At 36.0% G+C, this 21,811-nt stretch overlaps 1 protein-coding gene across 8 annotated transcripts in view; it reads left to right on the top strand.

Annotated features, from left to right (window-relative positions):
- Positions 1–21,811, top strand: part of LOC149086576 (uncharacterized) — a 79,807-nt gene that overhangs the window by 56,243 nt on the left and 1,753 nt on the right. For all 8 annotated transcript variants that reach the window (XM_089230939.1, XM_089230932.1, XM_089230940.1 and 5 more), the window contains 2 exons: positions 9,690–14,655; positions 15,704–15,832. In XM_089230939.1, the coding sequence (XP_089087065.1) occupies positions 9,690–14,655; positions 15,704–15,832 (5,095 nt within the window). The remainder of the gene's footprint in view (positions 1–9,689; positions 14,656–15,703; positions 15,833–21,811) is intronic.

Genomic DNA, 21,811 nt, shown 5'->3' with positions numbered 1-21,811 from the left:
TTAAGGTGTGAACGTATTGCTCTGCCTGCCCATTGCATGATGGTTTGAAGGACGTATCAACGTCTGCAAACAAAACTAACATTAACATTCGGAATCAGCATCCTAGACCTATTTATGTTAAGTTAATCCAGTAATTAATTGACGGATTATCATACTTACCAATAAAAACTTGGGGTTATACATAATCACCATTGAATATGATAAATTCTCGATTTATGAACTAAATTTCACAAATGAGTTAGGAAAAAAAATGAGAGTTTGCCTGATTTTATTGTCTGCTATCAATAGTGTCCACTAACAGGGAGTGAAATATATTAAAGCCCTATTCCACGGGACCGGGGATCAGAAATGTGTCCTTCAATGGGAGATGTCTGCTAGCAGGGAGTGTCTGTTATCTGTGTACATATCTTGATTGGACATTCAATACTTTATTTTAGATTTATATACATATTTCTGTCATTTATTTCAAATTCTGAAACTTTTCTTTCTTCAAAATATTTTCTACTAGCTATGATATTCGGTACTCCCCTTGTATTCCTCAATTACTGGGAGGATTGAAAAAGTGACAAACCATTATGAAGGAATGAACATACATAATACTGGCAGTATTAAAGAAGTGACAAATCATTGTAACGGCATATACACGTCTGAAATGCATGGCTTGGTTACCACTTTAACCAAAGTAAACATTCTAAAAGTCATTGTTGAGGCGAAGAAACCATTGTTGCCTGACAGATTTTTTGCCCAGCTCTGACGAACTTTTAAAGTAACCTATTATTCAAGTCAGGTCCCGTTTGGTATATATGTATTTTTTTTTTGGCGACAATAGATCCAAAATTGTAGAGACACAGGATTTTTGCATATCACATAGACAATCAATTTTATAATTTTATATATATATATAGATAATAAAAAATCAATTTTTTTTCCTGAAAAAAAGAACCCATAGGTTAAGAGCCCCAAGTAAAAATATTTAAAAATTTTCCACTGTGAGCAGGGTTAGTAGAAGCAGCTCGGTTTTTTTGGGTTAATGATGCTGGAGCATGAGTAAAACAAGTTATATATGCGGTAGCCTACATAAATATAATAGACCTTATAGTAATAATATAATAGCAATCTATGGAAATTATTTATGTAATTATTATACCAGTGGTGGCTCATTACAGAAAATTGTGGGGGAGGGAATTATTTTGCATGTTATTATGATAGCAACTTTAAGCTGCAATTTTTGTGGGTTTTCTCTAATCCCTATAATTTAAATGGCATTGAATACATAGATTTATTTAGAGATTTATTAGAGAATTTTTTAGAATAATCTTTAGGAGAATATTCGAGAGTATATTCTCTCTGGAAGGACTACTATTATAAATAACTTGAAAATATATTCTTATTATTCTTGATGCAAATATTCTCCAGTTATTTATAATAGTCCTTCCAGAAAATATTCTGAAGAATATTTATGATACATATTATAATAATCTCTATAAATAAAATACTCGCTTGAAAGACTACCATTATAAATAACTTGAGAATGCTTAGAATAAGACAAACATAAATATTTTTTATGGGCACTTTAATATTTTATCATGTGTGTGGTTTTTAGTTTTCATAATTGCATTTTTAATTGGGCTGCTGTATTTTAGAAATATGACATCCATATTTATTATGAATAGTCATTATGATTTGATTATGCCAAAAATTGTTTTGTTTTAAATGTTTCCAGCAATGAAAACTGATTTATATATTTTATAATATAGTGTAAAACCTGTCTTCAACAGAATCGCAAGGGACCAAGATTTTTTTCTGTTGAACACAGGTTTCTGCTTAATAGAGGTTGAATTGATATAATGTGTAAAATTATGTAACGATCTCATGTGTGATTGAAATAAAAATAAATTAGTTGAAGATAAATTAAATAATTCAAAAATAGATAAATAAATAAATCATTAGCCTATAATTACTAAATACTGTATTTAAGTTTTGACAGCATTGCGTTTAAAATTCCGACCTACACTCTTTTTCTTTCAAATTTACGGCATTAACGTTCTTTTTAACTTTCTCAAAATTTCCAATTAAGGTGTCAATATCTGTCTTGTGTCAGATTCAGTTTGTACATTATCGTCTATGTTTATGTAATCCTCAGCATCAGGGCCGTAACTAAGAATTTTGTGAGGGAAATAAGAGCACAACATGATTTTGTTGCCCCTACCACTGTAGAATTTGATTTTATTAGGGTGTTTTTGTTCCCACCTAAAATTTTCTACCCCTTAAATTTTGCCACCAGAGCAGTTGCCCTCCTTTGCCTGTCTTTAATTAATTTTGGCCCTGCTCAGTCTTGCGATCACGGAATGCACACAACTTGCATATCATTTGGAAATTCAACCCTTACAGTTATTTCTCCCATGGAAAAGCCTGCCTTACTACATATGGCTTATCAAAACTGCAACATCGAGTACAGAAATGGTTTATGCTTATCTAGGGTGGATGATGAACTCACATTTGCAAGCATAGATTGGGTAAAATATTTTGGTGGAGCACTTTAATATTTTGTACGATCCTTTAGGCCCCTTTCACACGGAGCGGACGCGGGTTCGCATACCCTTTCAAACGAGCGCTGAAGATGCGGACGAATCGCCCGCATCTTTAGTTCGAAATTCGTGCATATAAACTGTTTTTTCGCAATTTTTGTAATTATTTTTCTCCTTCACCCTTGATTCAGTGGCCATAGGCAGCCTAGAGGCATTCTTTGGTGGTTTAATCTAGAGCCACAAAGAATATGGGAATACAGATCTCTTCATTCCGATCCTCACAAGTAGTCGATGGGAGAAAATGTCTTCAAATATTTTCAAAATATTTTGAAACAAAAAATCCGTCTTTTCGGAAAAATATGGAAGAAAAATTCCAAAAACATCCAATGTTCGAAAAATCAAATCCAAAAACATCCAATGTTCGAAAAATCAAATCCAAAAACATCCAAAACTTTCGATGTTCCAAAAAAAAGGAAAATAAAATTCAGAAGATATCAAAGAATTTGCAAGTAGGAAAAAAGGGAAGGGGTAGAGACTTTCAAAATGCCTGTGCTTAGAAATATTCACATCACAATTCTGTCTTAGGCCGGGATTACACTATAAAAGTTCGTTTATAAAACTTGAAAAATGCAACCAATAGGCGGATCAGTTAAGTTCTCTCGAATGTAACAGATGTAATTATTGGTTACATTTTTCAAGTTTTATAAAATAACTTTCATAAACCTTTTAGAGTGAAATCCCATCCTTAGATTAGTCTCACTTCTGAAATATAAAATTTCATTTTTTCAGTTTATAGACTGAATATATATATCGAGTAAAATAAACTTGTAGGTATCGGGGGAACCACCAAAAATATTCAAGTGCTAGGGTCTTCAAACGTCTTAATCCGGCCCTGAGTGAACACCGTACGTGGATAACGTTGTTTAGTTAAAAAAAGTTTTTTTTTTCAGCTTAAAAAAATTAACATTAAAAATTTAAAAAAATAACAAATATTTAAAATAATATTTCAGATATTTATATTTTTAAATAATTTTAAAAATTTAAAAAGAAAAAAATTAAAATTTTTAAATTAAATTTAAAAGTTATTAAAGTATGTAGTCAATTAAATATTCGTAATGAACAGAACGGCTTATAGTTTTGGTCCCGTCAGTGGCCGTTGTTGACAGGTTTTATGGTATAAAATTGTGAAATATGGACAAAAGGCAGTTAAAGTTGCTATATCTCCATCTCAGAAGGAAACGGAGGGATAGACGTATGTAGGTACATTATTTTAATCAGCAGGGACCATCATATGGTGTTTTTAAGGGTATTTATAGCAAATAATTAAAAAAATTCCGTGAAAAATCACCTTCAAAAAGTAGCCAAAGATGCGGACGAATTCGCTCCGCATCCGCATCGTGTGAATAGCTCCGAATAAACCTATTGTCAAAACTTCTATGTGCGGATGCGGAGCCGCACTTAGGTTTTGACACATGCGGACGACGTCCGGACCCGCATGAACATTTCCTAGGTCTAAAAGGTGCAGTATATTCCAATTGTTAAAACTTCTTCCGGACCCGCATCCGCATCCACTCCGTGTGAAAGGGCCCTTAGTCACTCAGTGTTTATTTGAAATTTTCCATTAAAAGGTACAATTTTCCTTTCCGTTTCCACGTTAGACAGGTTCCGTTTAATCCCGGTTTTTAAACGTGTTTTTTGTAAATCGTGTTTTTTAAACATGTTTTTAGTGGTAATTTCAATATACATATCTTTATGCCAGAGGTAAAAGGCGCCATGTCACATATGAAATTTTATTTGTGTCTTTCTTTGGAGCTTTTTGTTTTATAAAGTGAATATCAACCATATTTTTAATGGACATAGTTTTTTTCGGCCACCTGGTTGGGCAATTTGTCTGTTGTGGCCTTTGTATTTGTATTTTGGCATTGAAATGAAGGGACCACAATTTTTTTTCTTTGAAGACAGGTTTCCACTTAATACAGGTTCTGTTAAAGACAGGTTTTACTGTACAAACAAAATTAGTGCAAATTTTTAAATTATTTATAAGAAAAATTAATATTCTTGATTATTCTCAAGTTTTTACATCCAGGAAAATATCCTCTCATCTCTAGATTTATTAATGTATTTCTCTTCAGATAGAGTAGGATAATTCAATAACACTGTTAGAAAGCAAAATATCTATGAGTAAGTGCTTTTTTAAGGTGTAAAGTTCAATGGGTTTTTCTCTAATTCCCTATAATGTAAATAGCATTGAGTATATAGATTTATTAATGTACAGGGTGGGCAAAAAGTCAGAGTAGGAACTTTAAAAATTCATAACAGCCGGAAATATAACCAAAATAAAAAATGGTTTGCAGGGTTAGCATCACTAAGTCACAGGATTTTTTAAGACAGGAAAAAAATAATTCTTAAAAAAACCAGCCAATAGGTGGCGCTAACATACACAAGTCAAAGAAAAGATACTCAAATAACGAACAGAATCCTTCCAAATCATTTATTACAGCAGTATGTGTTCCACATGACCACCACCACAGGGTATAACACATTGCAGGTGAGTCACAAATCCAGCAACGGCAGAGTCAACGGCAGGTCCACATACACGATTTGCAATGATGAACTGGTTGTGGATTAGGAGCCTAAGTTCTTATAACCATCTTATTTGCATATTTCTATCGAAGTCACTCGTACCGACGCCACCTATCGGCTGTTTTTTGAGGTTTTTTTTCCTTTCTTGAAAAGATTAGTGACCTAGTGATGCTAACTCTGCAAACCATTTTTTATTTCGATTATTTTTCCAATTTTTATCCATTTTTAAAGTTTCTACTGACTTTTTGGCCATTCTTTATTTTCTCTTTAAATAGTGTGACAATTCAATAACACCATTAGGAAGTCAAATGTTTGCGATTAAGTGCAGTTTAAAGGTGTAATGTTTGTGGTGGGTTCTTTCAAGGGGTTTTTCTCTAACCACTGTAATCTAAATAGCATTGAATACATAGATTTATTAATGTATTTCTATTTAGATATTGTAAATGGCAATGCAATAATATCGTTAGAAAGCATACTGTTTGTGAGTAAGTGAAGTTTTAAAGTGTAACTTTTGGTGGGTTTTTCAAGGGTTTTCCTACATTGGGCAAAATCAGGCCAATCCTGACTGTGAGTAAATGCAAGTTTGTGAAGTTATAAAAAAATCTAAAATCAGCTGGAAAAAGAACAAAAATCAAATTTAGAAAATTAATTATTTCAATAACTTAACAAACATAGTTATGGTACCTAAAATTAATTTGTAATTTCTGTAAAAAAAAAATCATTGCAGTAAAAAAAGAAAAAAAAATCAAGCACAAGAGACAAATCACTGAAAAAAAATAGGTATATTGTAAAATTTTTTTTAGCGAAGAGGCACGAAGACAACAATAGGGCTGGTTTTCCTTTAGATGTAAGATTTTGTTTGAGTTTGCGATTGAATGCTAGAATGGTCAGTTCCAGCACATATTCCTAACTGCAAACTTTTTGTCTTTACACACACTCTTGACGGCGGTTCTGAATTTGTTTGCAGCTATTGCGTGTACAGAAGTGTACGTGTAAAGGAACCTTAACAATGTTACCTCAAAATATAAAAATAGAATACTAAACATCTGTTTCGAGGCTAATCTAACCCCTTCATCAGCGTAAATAGCCTGTTATAACAGGCCATTTACTACACTGTGCTCAAAGGGAATTTCCATTACAGGGAAGATAGATTATAATTAGGGATATGTAAATGTTTTGCAAAAAAAATCTGGAATTTCACAAAAAAAAAATTTTTTAATCATAAATTTTGCATTTATTCGCAAAAAAAATTCAAGTCAGAAATTTCGTATTTGTTCACAAAAAAAAATAAATAAAATATATTAAAAAAAAATATCATATCATAGTCCTTCGGCTAAAATGGTTTTTCTGAGGCTCTCTCCCCCTACCTTGCTATAAATGCTTACTCTTGATAATTTGAACCAGATCTGATTTTCATGAAGCCCCTCTGCGCTAGAGGTTTCTAGGCTGTGCCCGGTCGGACCCATGCCTTAAGACGACACCGGTTGGATGTCATGTGTAAAGTCAATTTACTTTAACTTTTTTCTGCTGCTGTCTCTTCAGCAGAATACCATGCTGTTCATTAATTCCAACATACAGTAAGTAGAGCCTCGTTTATCCGACCTTCCGTTCCGACGTCCCCACCGCAAAAAAAAAAAAAATCAAACGCCAACTGTTGGTCTTTCAGAATTTCACATAACGACGGAGTTAAGGTTCTAGAAACTGCAATTAAATACCTTGAGCAACAAGAAGCCACAGGAATCGAAATAATGATGCTGCAAAGATGTGCCCAAAGATTGAATGCTAGAATTTATCTCTTGTGCTTGATGCCCAAAGATTTGGCAGCGAAGAAACGGCACTTGTCAGGAAAGCAGACTACGATCCAAAATTTTTTTAGATCATCACAGAGCTGAACCCTTTTAAGTACTGTATTTAACTTCAAAATATTCTGCAACTAAGTTCATTTTCTCACTTAATTTTTCCTGTTGATTTGCTGTAAACATGATTATTAGGTTCGCAATGTGCAAAATTATAACATAGCTTGACGTTTAATAGGCTTTTCCTTAACACCTCTGTATTATCCAATGTTCGGCTGGCCCGTTTATGTCGGATAAGTCAGACTCTACTGTACTTATTTGTCGATTTTTTTTTTTTAGTAAAAATGCCCTTGAAATTTGAGCCTAAAAGATTTCAAATCTACTAACTTACTCCATAAAACATGTGCGAATGGAAAGTTTGATCCTTTCAAATTGTTGATTAGTATGATTTTCCTACAGAACTTGGAAACAAGTCAACTGAATCCGTATTTTAGGAGCTAGAATTTCATGGTCAAGACTTATTTTTAACAAAACTTATGAAGTAATAGTCATATTTATTGAGAAAATCAGCAATATGATATTCGCTCAGATTAATGACACCTTTGAACTGTGACTTATAATGTCATACTTTTTTCTTTTTAGTAGCTTAAATACGCAGTGTTCATTTTTCTTGAGTGCAAAAAAAAAAGTTATCTTCTTCTTGTCCACAACAATTAATTCTGTCTTTGAATTCTTTAATGAATGCGTCACCCACAAGATTCACTTTATGCGCCCAGCATTGGTAGTGCAAAATGTTGTCACCAATAAGTGTTTTTAATAATTTTAACAATGCAATCATATAACGTGCGGAGTCTGATATTAGATCCTTTAGTTTCGTATTTTAAGGTGTCAATTATAGCTTGGAAACACTCTGAAGAATTGATTAAAAAATTAAAATTATAGAGACTTCGCAAAAAAAGTAGTAAAAATGGAAATTTTTTTCATTTATTCGTTAAAATTGGCAAATTTTGCATTTATCGCATTTATTTCGCGAATTTTACATTTATCGCGGTTGTTTTGTAAATATGAAATTTATGTATCCCTAATTATATTTCGTCCAAAACATTTTCATAGCTGGATAGTAGGAAAAAATATCTGGGTGGAAGCTTTTTTTGTGTAAAGAGCTTAACAGTAATGTAATTCAATTATGAAATTTCAGTGATGATGCTGGGCAGCTTACTAAAATTGCAAGTAGATAGCGAAATATCCCAGGGAAGATTACTGTAGATGTGTTAGAGCCAAAGGAATAAGGTGACTATCATAAAAATGATAAGTAAAAAACTTAGTGTGTCTGCCTCAGTTGAAGGCAAAGGTTGCTAATAAAGCTCTATAGAAATGGTATTAGAAGAATTGGTCTACTCACCAACATTTCCTCTATTTTTTTTTTCAACTTGTGTAGAAATGCTTTTTTTTTTTCTCCTGCACAATATTCTTCCATCTACACCCGTGGTTTCTCAACCATGGGCCATATGCCCTCCTTGCGGTCCTGTGTTATTCTAAGGGGGCCCTGGAAAAATACAAGTGGAGGGAGAGCAATGACAGGTGATAAAGGGGCCATAGAGAAGTAAAAAAAAACAGATGTGAAGTAGAGGCAAAGTACATTGGCCCCACAATATAACTTAGCCCGGTACCTCAGGATTTTTGGGATGGCCCTGCATGGAACTTGCTCCAAGAGGGAAGCTCACTGAATTCCAGCCCACATGTCCAAGGATCAAACTTATAAAATTTTTCACAAGAATTTACTCAAAAAGTTGATTTAATAAGTAGAAGGGGTCTTGCTCCTAGATGAGGGTGGAGGGCAGATAAGACCAGGGGTCACAAGAAAAAATATGGTACGAAGAGGTACCATGGGCAATAAAAGTTTAAGAAACACTGATCAATGCCATTGGCTAAAATGATGGCATAGGGCAGAAAAAATGACATTTCACAAGTGATTTTGAACTCAAACGTACTCTATACCTACTATGAAACTCATAGTATTTTCCTTATGTGTGACTCAGCATGGTTGCAGCTTAGAACATTGCTGCTTACAGTTTAATGCACTCTTAAAGGGTATTCTAACATCATTGATGTTGGCAATGTTATATATTGTACTGAGGTTGGGTGTATTAAGAGACACTCATTTTATGACTTTGAGGTGTACTCTGCAAGTAGATTTTGAGTGCTTGGGCTATCATATGATGCATCCCTCCCATTCAATGGGAGTTTCATGACATTCTCACTTTCAATATATACTGAACTTTTACCAGCTATGGGTTCATACCAACTTATACTTGGGGAACTAGGCAGTAACTTGATTCTTTGAACCATTCACCTTATATCTAACACAGATGACGAAAAGGGGAAAGGAGCTGAATGAATGAACGCCAGGGTCTCTGCCACCGGACTTATCCCTTTGCCGAGATCTCTTCCAGTCCAGCTTCGTGGCAGAGTCTGGAACAGGGGAAAGGAGCTGCTGTCTTCAATATGTTTCAAAGTCTATCAATTTTGCTCTCTTGAAAGTAGTGTGCCTGTAATTTATTATTTTCATAATTGTTTTAAAAATTAAATTTATTATATAATGTGGGAATAGTTTTTTTTTAAACTACCTACTAATAGCTTACTTTCTGCCAATGTACAGAATTCAATATCATTCCATATAATAAGTCATAAAGGAGTAGTCTAATGAGGAATTCTAATATGCAATCTTGTAAAATTCAGTGTGAAAAAGTCTTTTAATGTTTTATATCCTTTGATTTTGCAGGCAAGTATCATCATCATCACCATCAAATTCTTCAAGATCCAACAGCGATATTGTTGGAGAAATACTTCAGATGCAAACTCTATTACATGGACCTATTTCAAGATCAACTTCTCATTTGCACAAGCCTTGTGAAACAGCTTCAAGTTATGTGATACAGCAGTGCCCTCTAAACCCATCCCATAGCACACCATCAAAATTCAATAACAGCGAGGCATTGCAGCAAAATTCTGCTAATTCCTCTTCATCATCATCTGCAAGCACATCAAGATCTCAAGATTTGAACACTCTCCAACGAGACAATGTGTTTGGTGATTCTGTCATTAGTGCTGATGGATACGAGTCAGATTCATTGTCTTTGGTGACCCACAGAAGTTATGGCAGTGCTTCTATCCCAGATGAATTCAGGAGGGATTATCAGGGTAGGGATTCAAAACGTAATCAAAGTGACGATGATGTTGATATATATAGTGACATTGAAATGGCCAATAATGAAGATGCATCCTTAGATGCAGATGTACAAGTAATGAATACTACTTATGAATCAGATGAATCTCATATTCCTTTACCTCCACAACTTCCTACTGCTACTTCTGGTGATGGCACAGATTCTAGTGATAATGATTTAATTATTGATGAAGATGTGCCTGCAGATGAAGATGTGGAAAAAACAAAATCGATGGTTTCAAATAATTTTGGCTCTGTTAGGTCAAACAGCCCACTAAGTGATGGAAACAGTGCCACCAGTGATGATTTTTCACATACAAATTGCATGCAGCAAAATACAGAAACATACGTGGAAAAAGGTTCACATTCACCAGAAGAGGATGAATTAAATAGCCAAGATGCTAGCAGTGATATACAAGAACTATGTGATGATAGCATGCGAGAGGGAAGTGTTGAAGAGGATGATGATGATGATGAAGAAGAAGACATGGAAGCTAGAAATGAGTCAGACAGATGTAATAGTCAACAGCAAATTGATGGGGAAGATAAAAAGAACGAAATGCCTGAAGATAGTTTTGAAGAAAAGTCTGATGAATGGAATATGACTAATTCATCAATTGGTGAGGAAAGTTGTGATCAAATTCAAACTGATCCTGTAGAAACAGGTTCTCAAGCTAGTGATGAAGAATTGTTAGAGAATAAATGTGACACATCTGGAATAGAGCCCGGTGAAAATTTGCCTGTTTTAGACTCTGAAGGCAAGAGTAATTACAATGTTCAATCTCAGAGTGAAGAAAGTGGAGAAGAGTGTGAAGAAGTACCACAAGAGAACGATATGAGAAATTGTGAGGAATTTGAAAAAATAAATTGTGCTGAACTTAAAGATGTTGAAGAATGTTCTAATCACAGTGACGCTAACAGTTGCAGTGCAGTGAGCTCAGAAGAACTGGACAAAGATGAAATGTATCTTGATTCTGAAAAAATAGCAATAGATGCTACTACTAGTGACCAAGAGCAAGCTACTTCAGAAGAATTTTATATGAAATCTGGACATTCTATAATGCATGGAAAAAATCCTGTATCAGAAGACACACCTGAAAATAATGTCTCAGAACATTTATCTCAAGACCGAAATATCGATAACACTTCTCTTCCTAGTACTTTGGAAAAAGATAAATTTTCTCTTGAAGAAGCTCAGGCTACTAGTAATATTGACTTGGGAATCGAAGACATATCAGATGTGGCAAGTGATGAACTAAATCAGCCAGAAAATGCTGATTTTGATCTGTATTCTGATAATGCAAATCAAATAACTAGCATAGAACAAAACTTGGAGCGTTTATTCAAATCAAATGAAAGCGACCTTAAAAATGAAAATAAGAAGTATGACACCAGTTTTTGTTCAAAGAACAATTATCAGAGACATTCAAGTTTCAGACACTCAAACAGTGATGATCGAGAAGAAGGTGAAATAATAGAAGAAACTGCTCACAGACATAAGGAAACTCCTATAGAACATTACCAAGAAGACCCTGAGGAATATATGGATTCGACTCCTAGAATGAACATTTCTGACCTGCCCAGAATACCAAAAATTAAGAAGAAAAGTCTTCCGGAAGAGCCTCCTCTCGAGGTTAAACGTTTAAGTGTATTAGGTCGAATTGATCTTGGTAGTGCAGCAGATATTAGCTGGAAACGTTTATCTCAACATACTAGAGAACGAAGTTATCGTGATGGGAGACCCAAAGATGAAAGTGTCTTGTTTCGTGAACGGGAACCTAGATCATCAAAATCAAAGAAAAGCAAAGGAAACAGCAATGATCAAAGAAATGAAGAGTGTGCCTCTGAAAGAAATAAGCGAGATGACGGTAGGAAACAAGAAAGTGGGAGGTCGAAAGACAGGAATGATCACAGGGAAAAAAAAATAGACAAGAGCAGAAATGATGTTGAGAGAGGATCCAGACAAGATGACTGGAACTACAATTACTCTGACAAAAGGGAAAAATCTTCGAAGTCACACAAAGATAAATCCAAAAAAGATAAAGAGAAAAAAAAGGAAAAACGTGATAAAAGCAAAGACAAAAGTTCTCGTGATTATGAAAAGTATGACAAAGACAGGAGTGAAGACAGATACAGTAAAGGATATGACAGATACGAACAATCAGATGATAGATATGAGAGAACTACTTTTGAAAAATCGAGAGAAAAAGAGCATAAACATAAGCATCATAAATCAGAAAGCAAAAAGAGTAAAGAGGAAAAACATAAGCATAGTCACTGTAGTGATCACTATCATTATGAGAAGCAAAGGGATAGGGAAGTACGGAAAATAGATGACAAAATCAAAGTTGTGGTTGAACATAAAGATTCGCGCAAAGAAAAGGAAAAAGATAAAATTTCAGAGAAGAAAGATTTGAAATATGAGAAAAAACATTCATTGCATCATCATCAGTGCAAAAAGAAAGAAGTAATTTCTAGTCCTTACTCTGAAGTCACTCCTATTGAATCAAAAGAAATATTTGCTCAGGGCGACAGCATAATAATCAATGTTAATTTCAATCGCACATCCCCTAAAGAACTGCAACCTTCCAGTGAAGAATCCTTGTACAAGGATCAAAATTCTAATTCTGAAGGAATAATCTCACCTGAACAGGGTGACTTGGTAGAAGAGATACAAGGAGCTAAATCTAGGCATGCTTTTGAAAAGGATCGGATAGGAAATAGTGATTTTTCTGTGAAGCGTCCAAGTACTCCCGTGGATAGAGTTGAGAGGAATCAAGTTCTTCCTGTTGGTGAGCATTATTGGGAAGAAGGCGAAGAGGATGCAACTGATATGAAATCACCTTCTGTTGAAAAATCAGATGAAGATAAATTATCAAGTGAAGATGAAAACTCTGTGTCTCCTGGTCAATATGAAGGTGGAATGAATGACATTAGTGATTCAAATGATGGAAACTCTAGAGATCCTATTGAAATCAACCAAAATGAAGGTGAACCCTCTGTGTCACCCTTACCTTGTGGCAAAATGAGTTCAGAAAATTTATCTATTACAGATAAAGAAACTGAGACCTTTGGATCTGCTAGAAGAAGATCACCTCATTCACCATCACCACCATCTCCTCCAGACAATGATAGTTATGACCCTTGTGAACCCACTAAAAGTCCATCTTCTCTTCCTTCATCTCCAGTTATGCCTCCTTTGCCATCCTCAAGTGTACCAGATCGTCCAAAACCTCCTCCCGAACCAGAGTTACCTCCGCTTCCACCTGAACCAGAACCATCTGATTTATTTCCTCCTGAAAATGTCAAGCCATCAACTACAAGCACATCCTTCTCTGTTTCAGATAGTTCTGTGCCTATGGTGTCAAGCCCTGTGATCTTGCAAAAACATGAATCATACTGTCAAACAACTGGGGAGTCTTCAGCACCTTTGGTTAATACAACTTTGCCACCTCCACCAAGTTTTCCTCCTCAATCACTTCCCCTATCAAAAGGATTAAATATTTCTAACACTCGATTGATTCCCTCAAAAAATACGTGGCAGCTTCCAAATCCCCCACCTCCACCAGTGGTATTCTCAGCTCAACCAGTTATCCGCGGTACCTTTTTACCTTCTCAGTTTCCAACTATGGGATTACCTCCTCCCACAGTGTCTGGAAACATTTTGGCACCTGCACCTGTCCCGCTCTTGTCACCAATAAGACATATCCCAACAATGCAAAATAATCAACTGATTGGAAGTCTTGCTGTCAATCACATGAACGTCTCACATCTTCAGGTTCCTCAAGTTAGTCATTCTGTGATGACTCACCATCAAATGCCTTCCTCTATACAGACTAGTACTCATGTTGCACTTGGTCCTCATCAAGTAGTTCCCCATATGTTAGGCAGTCAGAGCCACTCTGTTAACATAACGGCCGCTATCCATACGCAAAATATGACTGTAGTCTCATCAAATAAGAATGTTGGAAGCCATATTTGCTCTTTGCAGAATCAACCTCCCCTGCCCACTGTGCCACTTGTTACAACAATACCCTTGAAAAATGAAAAACTTGTGAGAAGTCCTTCTATGAAAGAAAAAAGTGAAGTTGTGGACATGGATGTTGATTCTCCTTATTCACCTGGTGATTCCCCATCAGTTACTAGTGATTTTGATTTTTCTCCTCCAGCATCTCCTGCTGCAGATCATTCATCAACTATTTCCAATCTAAATACTAGTGTTAATATTGGTAAAGATTCTTTTGACAGTTTATTTGACAGCAAAGCTCAGAACAAAGTTCAAAACAAAAGTCGTTTACAAACCAATCCAGAAACACCAATGAAGAAGCCAAAATTAGAAGGTAAAGCCGAGCCATCCAGTAACCGATCTAGACATTCAGTGCGCCTGCAGCTGACTGATAAATCAAAATTACGGAAAGAGAAGCATTTAGAAAAAAAAGAGCCAACAAAATTAGATGAATCTCAATTGAAAATATTAGATGAGCTCCCAAGTTCTGCAGTAGAAATGCAAGTAAAAGAAAAGGTATATCCTTGATTTTATTATATTTACAGTCTGGTTTAATATGAGTATGGTTATATAATGAGAGGTGGTTTTTATTAATTGCATTAGATCACACTGTCACTATTTAATTGCATAAACATTTTCACACATTTTTATGCGAGTAATTTTTTGAATATTTAGCATGCTGAGATAAGAATCCAAAAATTATAAATTTCAAATTTAAGCCATCTTTTGTCTGTCTACAGCAGTGTTTCCCAAATTGGGAAATATCACCCTCTGGTGGGTGATTGAATGGTCCAGAGGGGCAATAGAAGCTAAAGATTTAACATGGGTTCACTTGAGTTGAGGGCCATGAAAGAAAAAAATTTCTGAAGAAGGGGCAATGGAATGAAAAGTTTGGAGAACTATGTTCTACAATAATATGCGTGCAGAGTTGTTTTCAAAAGTTTATCCACAAATCCCTGGGTAGCTTAAGGATCCACAGTGAAGAATTTTGTAAACTCTATAAGACAATATACTATAGACAATATCAATGTATGTTTATGTAACATGAAAATTTGTCTGGCATTTGTTAACTCTGAGAATTGGCAGTTTTCTTGGGGTCAGGCACCCTTCTATTCACAAAGGCTTGTTACCCTATATATATATATATATATATATATATATATATATATATACGTATATATATTTTTTTTGGAGAAGCACCTTCTGGCATTCCACCTTATAATGCATGGGTTCTTTGATTTACTGGATGTATAGCAAGAGAGTCCAAAAGCACAGGCTTATTTAAAAAAAAATTTTTACTTTGTAGTCTCGCATGTTTTATTCCTGTAGAATTCTATAGTGGTTTTGTGTCAAAATGCCTTGTGCAGAACAAACTGTAATAATGAAAACATGCACATGAATAAATTATGTCAAGTTATTTGTGATTCTTTGTAAAATTCTATTAAGTTTTGTTATGCATTGTTGAACATATTTTTTTCATCATTCGTAAATAATTTTCTCATTGCTAGCACATTATCAATATTCAGGATCTAATTATTATTCACAAATTTTAATTCACTTTCAGTTTTTGAAGAAACTAAATAGACAAGAACGAGTTGTTGAAGAAGTGAAACTTGCATTGAAACCATATTACAAAACACGTGAAGTGAGTAAAGAAGAGTATAAAGATATATTAAGGAAATCTGTTCCTAAGGTAAGTTTAGCTTTGTATCAAACTCGTAGAGTAAATGTACAGAGGGAAAATAATTCATTTCGTTTTAGTTCATGGAGTGCTCATGTGTGAAAGTTAAGCATAACTTCAGTTTTTGTGCAGATATATTTGATTTGAGCCCTTCATCAACAGAATTAATGCAACCACATATGCATTCTGTACTGATGTTATGGGAAAATACAAGATTAGGCATGGTCACTTTTTTACCAAAAGCTAAGCTTACAATTCACATAACAAAGAAACAACACATGTGATGACCCTATCCTGTTCTTAACTGAGAAGGCACCATTTGAATACAAATGCCACAACAGGCAAAGTGGCTAAAAAAAATAGATGTCAAACATAACTACAAATTTTTACTTCTACTGCAACCCAATATAAAAGCATGTATCTCAAAAAATAATATGTAAAATATTAACACTGTTCATAAAAAAGATTATGGTTGTCCCATCTAAGCATGGTTAGCTTCTCCATTTATATCACTATGTCTATCATACTTCTTTTTAAATATATCAATTGTGTTAGAATTCATGACCCACGGAGGTAAGCTATTTCATTTATTAACAACCCTATTAGTGAAAAACTCCCTGCGACCCCACAACCTGGAATTGTCCCTTAGTAAATAATACTGGTGTTCCTTTCTCGAAGCAGTCAATTGACAGTGTATTAATAACTCATGGTCCATCCAATTTTAAAATTTTAAACACTAAACATTTCGATCATATCCCTCCAACACCTGCATGTCTCCTATGTAAACATATTCAAGCAATCAAGTTTTTCTTCATAGCTCAAGCCTTGCGTTCCCACAAGAGCACGCATAGTTCTTCTGTGCACCCCCTTCAACCAACTCTGTCTCTCTGTAGGTATGGGCCCCAAAACCTTACAGCATACTCCAGTCAAGGATGTACTAAGCCTTGGAAAAGCAGAAGAATGGCTTTAGGAGAATGCAAAAAAAAAACTTTTAAAAATGAAGCCGAACATTCTATTCCTTTTTCTAACCATTGCTGAACAACATTCAGAAAAACCTAAGCTGTGTGTCAAGGAGAATTCCCAAATTGCTGACACTAGTTCATAGCTGCCAAGTCTCCCGAATTTTAGCTTCATCGCTCGATCTCCCGAAAAGTTCTTAAATCTCCCGAATTTTTATGAAAATCACAAAAATCCCTAATTGTCCCTAAATATGCCTTACTTCATTAAAAAAAATCCCCGTTTATGAAAACAATCCCTAAGGAATTTCTTGTGGGGCATGAAGCCTCTTTTTTTTTCCCTTTCGAAATGACGTCACACGTCGTAAATGGGTAAATTCTCTTTTTAAGGAAGTTTTACAAACCTCTGATGGTAACAAAGTTGTTTGTCTTATCGTGCAGGGAAATGGCTTAGCAGCCAATAGTCCTGGATAATAATTGAAGATATGCGCATATGGTCAAAATTTCTTTTGTTGAAGTTACTTACGTGCGATATAACAAAGCATGAATAATGATAAGCAAAAACATATTTAATCAATTTTAAAGATACTTATTCTGATGAATTTCCTTTCATCAAACGTTCCAGAAGAGGGCCGACTTTTCCTTTTTGTACAAGTTGTGTTACGGACATAAACATCGGTCATGGAAAGACTGCCATCATCACTTGTGAAACGAAAAAAAAACATCAAGCAAGTGTCACAAAAAAGTCAGTGTTCTTCAAAAATTGACGGTGTTTTCCTTCATCTTCTGATGATTTTGGGGTCATTCGCGCAGAATGTTTGTTCACAGCGTTTCTGATTGAACACAATATTTATTTTTACATCATTGAAGTTTTGGCCTCCAATTTCACTTGTTTTTTATGTAGGAATTTTATTCCCAAGGGTTTAACTTCCATGTGTGTAAAATCCCTATTTTAATTTAACTTCAGTTTTTGAGTAGGGATTTTATTCCCTATGCTTTAACTTTTATGTTTGGAAAATCCCTATTTTATTTGGAAAAATCCCTATTGTATTTATTAGGGAGTGGTTTTAGCATAAAATACGGGTTTGCACGAAAATCTCCCGAATTTTCATTTTCAAAAGTTGGCAGCTATGCTAGTTGCATCCAGTATAGTAATACCATTCAACTTGTAAGTGAAACGTGGGTTGTTCGAACCAAAATGAGTGGGCCATGTGCTTATCAGCACTAAAGGTTGTGCTCCATCCATTACCCCATGCTGCAATCATATTCAAGTTTATCTGGAGCATCTCTTTATCACCTGGATTCCCAATTACCCCTATTAGCTTCATTCATCTGCAAATTTGCTAACAATCCCATTGATACCCGATCGAGTTTATCAACAAAAAGTGAAAAAAAAAAATGTATGGTCCCATGTACACTTCCTTGAGGGACTACTTTTGACACCTGTACAATCAGAAATTTCAATGTTCACCATAACCTGTTGTAGCTTGTTTCTTAACCATGATTCTATCAAATTCAAGTTGTCTATGCAAGCACTTCAAGAGTTTACTATGTTGGACGTGATCGAATGCCTTCTGGAAATCAAGATAAACAACGTTGAAATTTTTGCCATTTTCCAAAGCCTTAGTCACGTGATCATAGAAGCAAAGGAGGTTGGTTAAATTGAAAGACGTATCAGCTGGAATGACCACAACCTCGAATTCCATTGCCCTTTATTGATATACTGTTAAAGAAAATACCATTTTGCCCCATGTTATTATTCTGAGATTAACAAATTATCAAATCTTAAATTATTAAGACAAACAAGTCTTGTAACAAGATTTGTTATTGAATAATAATAATTATTATTATTCAATTTTTTTTTCCAATCTTCAGTTTTTTATTAATTTAGTAAGTTTGCCTGTTAAGTTTACAGATTAAACTTGTTCTAACTCTTGGATTTCAAGTATACATGAGCTATGCCGAGGCGCAAAATCCCTGCGCATTTGCGCCAATTCTTTAATTCTGTTTTGTGATATGCGGATGTGCCGCTGATGTACTGTAGTGCATCAAATACCCGGAATTTAAGAAAAGGAAGCAGGTGTGGAAATTTTGTTCATGGGATGTGTTCTTTCTGAGACAAGAGAAAAGATAAGGGGGTAACTTCCGTTCAATTTTTTTTCTTCTTTTTTACTTCCCATCATCTATATAATCGTGCTATCTGGTGACCTTGGAAAGTAGTTCTACTATGAAGTACAATGTCTTGTACTATTATTGGTCTAAGTTCCTGAATGAAGGACTTTATGCTGAATTTTCCAATTTCAGAGAGTTTTTTTCTCCTGCAGGTTATATACCTAAAATGACTGTGATTTCGCAGCTACCTACCCACTTTCAATTTCAAAGACTTAACATACTGGTTTCATTCACCGTATCTACGGCATAAATTCACTTTGTGAAAAATCATATAGGATTGGTTTACTCATTTAAATTATCAAAATTTTTCAGAGATCATTGGGAAAAAACAGGATCTGTAAAAAACTCCAGCTAAAATATCCACAGTTTTGCCATCTAGCCACTATGTGGTCATTGTCTGCGGTTGTCGATTGTGACAATTTTATGTTATGAAAATCCGAATTTGGTGAACAGGGATGGCTCAGGGAAAAAAATCTCTGCCCATGGGAAACCTATTTTTGGCGCTACTGATCACATTTGTTTTTTGGGCAACAAAGCTTTTTTCGCCCTTCCAACTCGGATTTGGCACCCCTTCTAGAGTGGCACCCAGTATGGCTACCCTGTTCACAGCCTTGCATTGTTGGGAGGGGGACCCCATGGAACTGTCTGTTCTTAACGATAGCAGAGTTGCCAACTGCTACAGATTGTCTGTAGTTTCTATGGCTGGCCGCAATGAACTAGGGAGTTACAAGAGAGACTCTCAATACTCTATGGAAATCGGACTGAAAAAATCAGGTCTTTGAGCTTCTTGTGGTGTTTCTCATTTTTATTATTATTTTTATTTTTATAAAATTGCATCGATCTTTATCGTAACAATGAATTCGTATGCGCATGTGAGAGAGTTCGAGCGAAGACAAACTCGGAGGTGATCTGTTTTGCACTGAAGGCAATCTGTAAAGCTGCATTGAAACCGACCAACACCACCTGTTGCAGAAAGCCTTCGCACGAAACTTTGACGTCACTAAAGTTGTTCATTCCACCTGTAGCCATTGGATATAGCAGACAGACATAGGTGAAATCTTTACCTTTTTTGCAGTATATTCAATGACTATAGGAGAAATGGACGAACTTCAGTGACATCACAAATTTCATCTATAGAACGTGTTAAGTCTACTTGATGCTCAAATGGGCAAAAACCTGTTTTCTGTCAAAACCGCCCCACACTGTGGGCTAAAAAGAGGTTTTTTTTAACGGTTCAGCGTGGCACAGAGTCCGGACCCAGCTTCATTTGCATAATGCATGGTTGAACTCGCAGAACTTGTGTTGGAAAGAATGTTTCGTCGTAGATGACGTAAGAGCTCTGATACAAAGAAAATGGGGATGGGGTCTAGGGTTGCTAGGCGTCCGTATATACGGCCCACAAGGGCGTATGTAGGTTGGGATTGCATTGAATATTCATGAATTATCAAGAGCCTCTGTAGCCTTAGAACGTTGCTTGGGGGGGGTGCCCATGTGGCCTGAACTCTCTAGGTTTCTATGCCACTGAGGTGCTGTATTTAATGAACTTTGAATTAAAATTTGAAAAAAAAAATTTGAATGATTATTTTTTATTGTACTATGATTATGTTGTCCAAGAGGGGTTGGTCCAAGTTGTCATTGAGATGCTTCACTTCTGAAAGCGACTCATGATTTGTCTAGAAAATATTGTAATAGGCTTTAGGCTGAGAAAACGGCAGAAAAAAATACTTTTAATCTACACTGCTGGCCACCCAAATTGCAACACCAAGAAAGACAAGAGATATCGCAACAATATTTATTTTCTAGATAACATGTTGACGAAGCATCAAATGATTAAATGTATAGACTTCTGTGAAGTGTGGTTCCTGCCAAAATCAGTAGCCAGAGTAGCCGCCATTGTTGGAGATCACCGCTGCCACACGCCTCGGCATTGATTCAAAGAGACTTTGGATGTGTTCTTGGGGTACAGCAGACCAAGCAGCTTCCACGCATTGCCAAAGTTGATCTGGTGTGGCAGCTGGGGATGTAATCTGGGTCAATCGTTGAACAACCATGGACCACATGTTTTCTATCGGCGAAAGATCCGGAGAGCGAGCTGGCCAGGGAAGCAATTCAATCTGGCGATTGACGAAGAACCTTTTGACAATGCGTGCCACGTGTGGTCGCGCATTACCCTGTTGAAATATGGCTGCGGGCAAGCCCTGAAGGTAAGGAAGGACAACTGGCTCCAACACCTCGGAGATGTAGCGCTGGCTTTTTAAAGTACCGGCAATGCGTACTAGAGGAGTGCGAGAGTGATATCCAATACCGCCCCATACCATAATACCCGGTGCAGGACCAGTGTGGCGGTGCATAACGCAGCTGTTCAGCATCCTCTCTCCACGGTGTCTCCAGACTCGAATCCGACCATCGTGGTGTTGCAGACAGAAGTGTGACTCGTCAGTAAAGACAATTTCATTCCATTGTGCCGTCCACATCCTTCTTTCATCGCACCATTGGCGGCGGAGACGTCTGTGGTTCTGCGTCAAGGGTAGACGAAGCAATGGACGTCTTGCGGACAGACCACTCTGCTGTAAACGGCGTCGAATGGTACGCGCAGACACTGGATGATGCGGTACAGACTGAATGTGCTGTGCTATGGTTCGTGATGTGGCTGAGCGATCCGTCACTGCATACGCACAATACGCCTGTCATCACGTGAAGTGGTGCACTGAGGTGGATGCGATCGAACACGTCGGTCCGTCGTACCCTCCTGCATCCAACGATCACATATCCGCATTACAGTTGTTTGGTTTCGTCCAACACGACTACCGATTTCCCTGAAAGATAATCCACAATCTCGGTAGGCCACTATCCTTCCTCTGTC

Source organism: Pholcus phalangioides, unplaced genomic scaffold (genome assembly GCF_987345545.1).
Source record: "Pholcus phalangioides strain wild (caught in Gottingen) unplaced genomic scaffold, Ppha-v1.0 ptg000004l_1, whole genome shotgun sequence".
NCBI classification, from domain to species: domain Eukaryota; kingdom Metazoa; phylum Arthropoda; class Arachnida; order Araneae; family Pholcidae; genus Pholcus; species Pholcus phalangioides.
The sequence above is the reverse complement of the archived record's forward strand: the minus strand, read 5'-3'. Positions and strand labels throughout refer to the sequence as shown.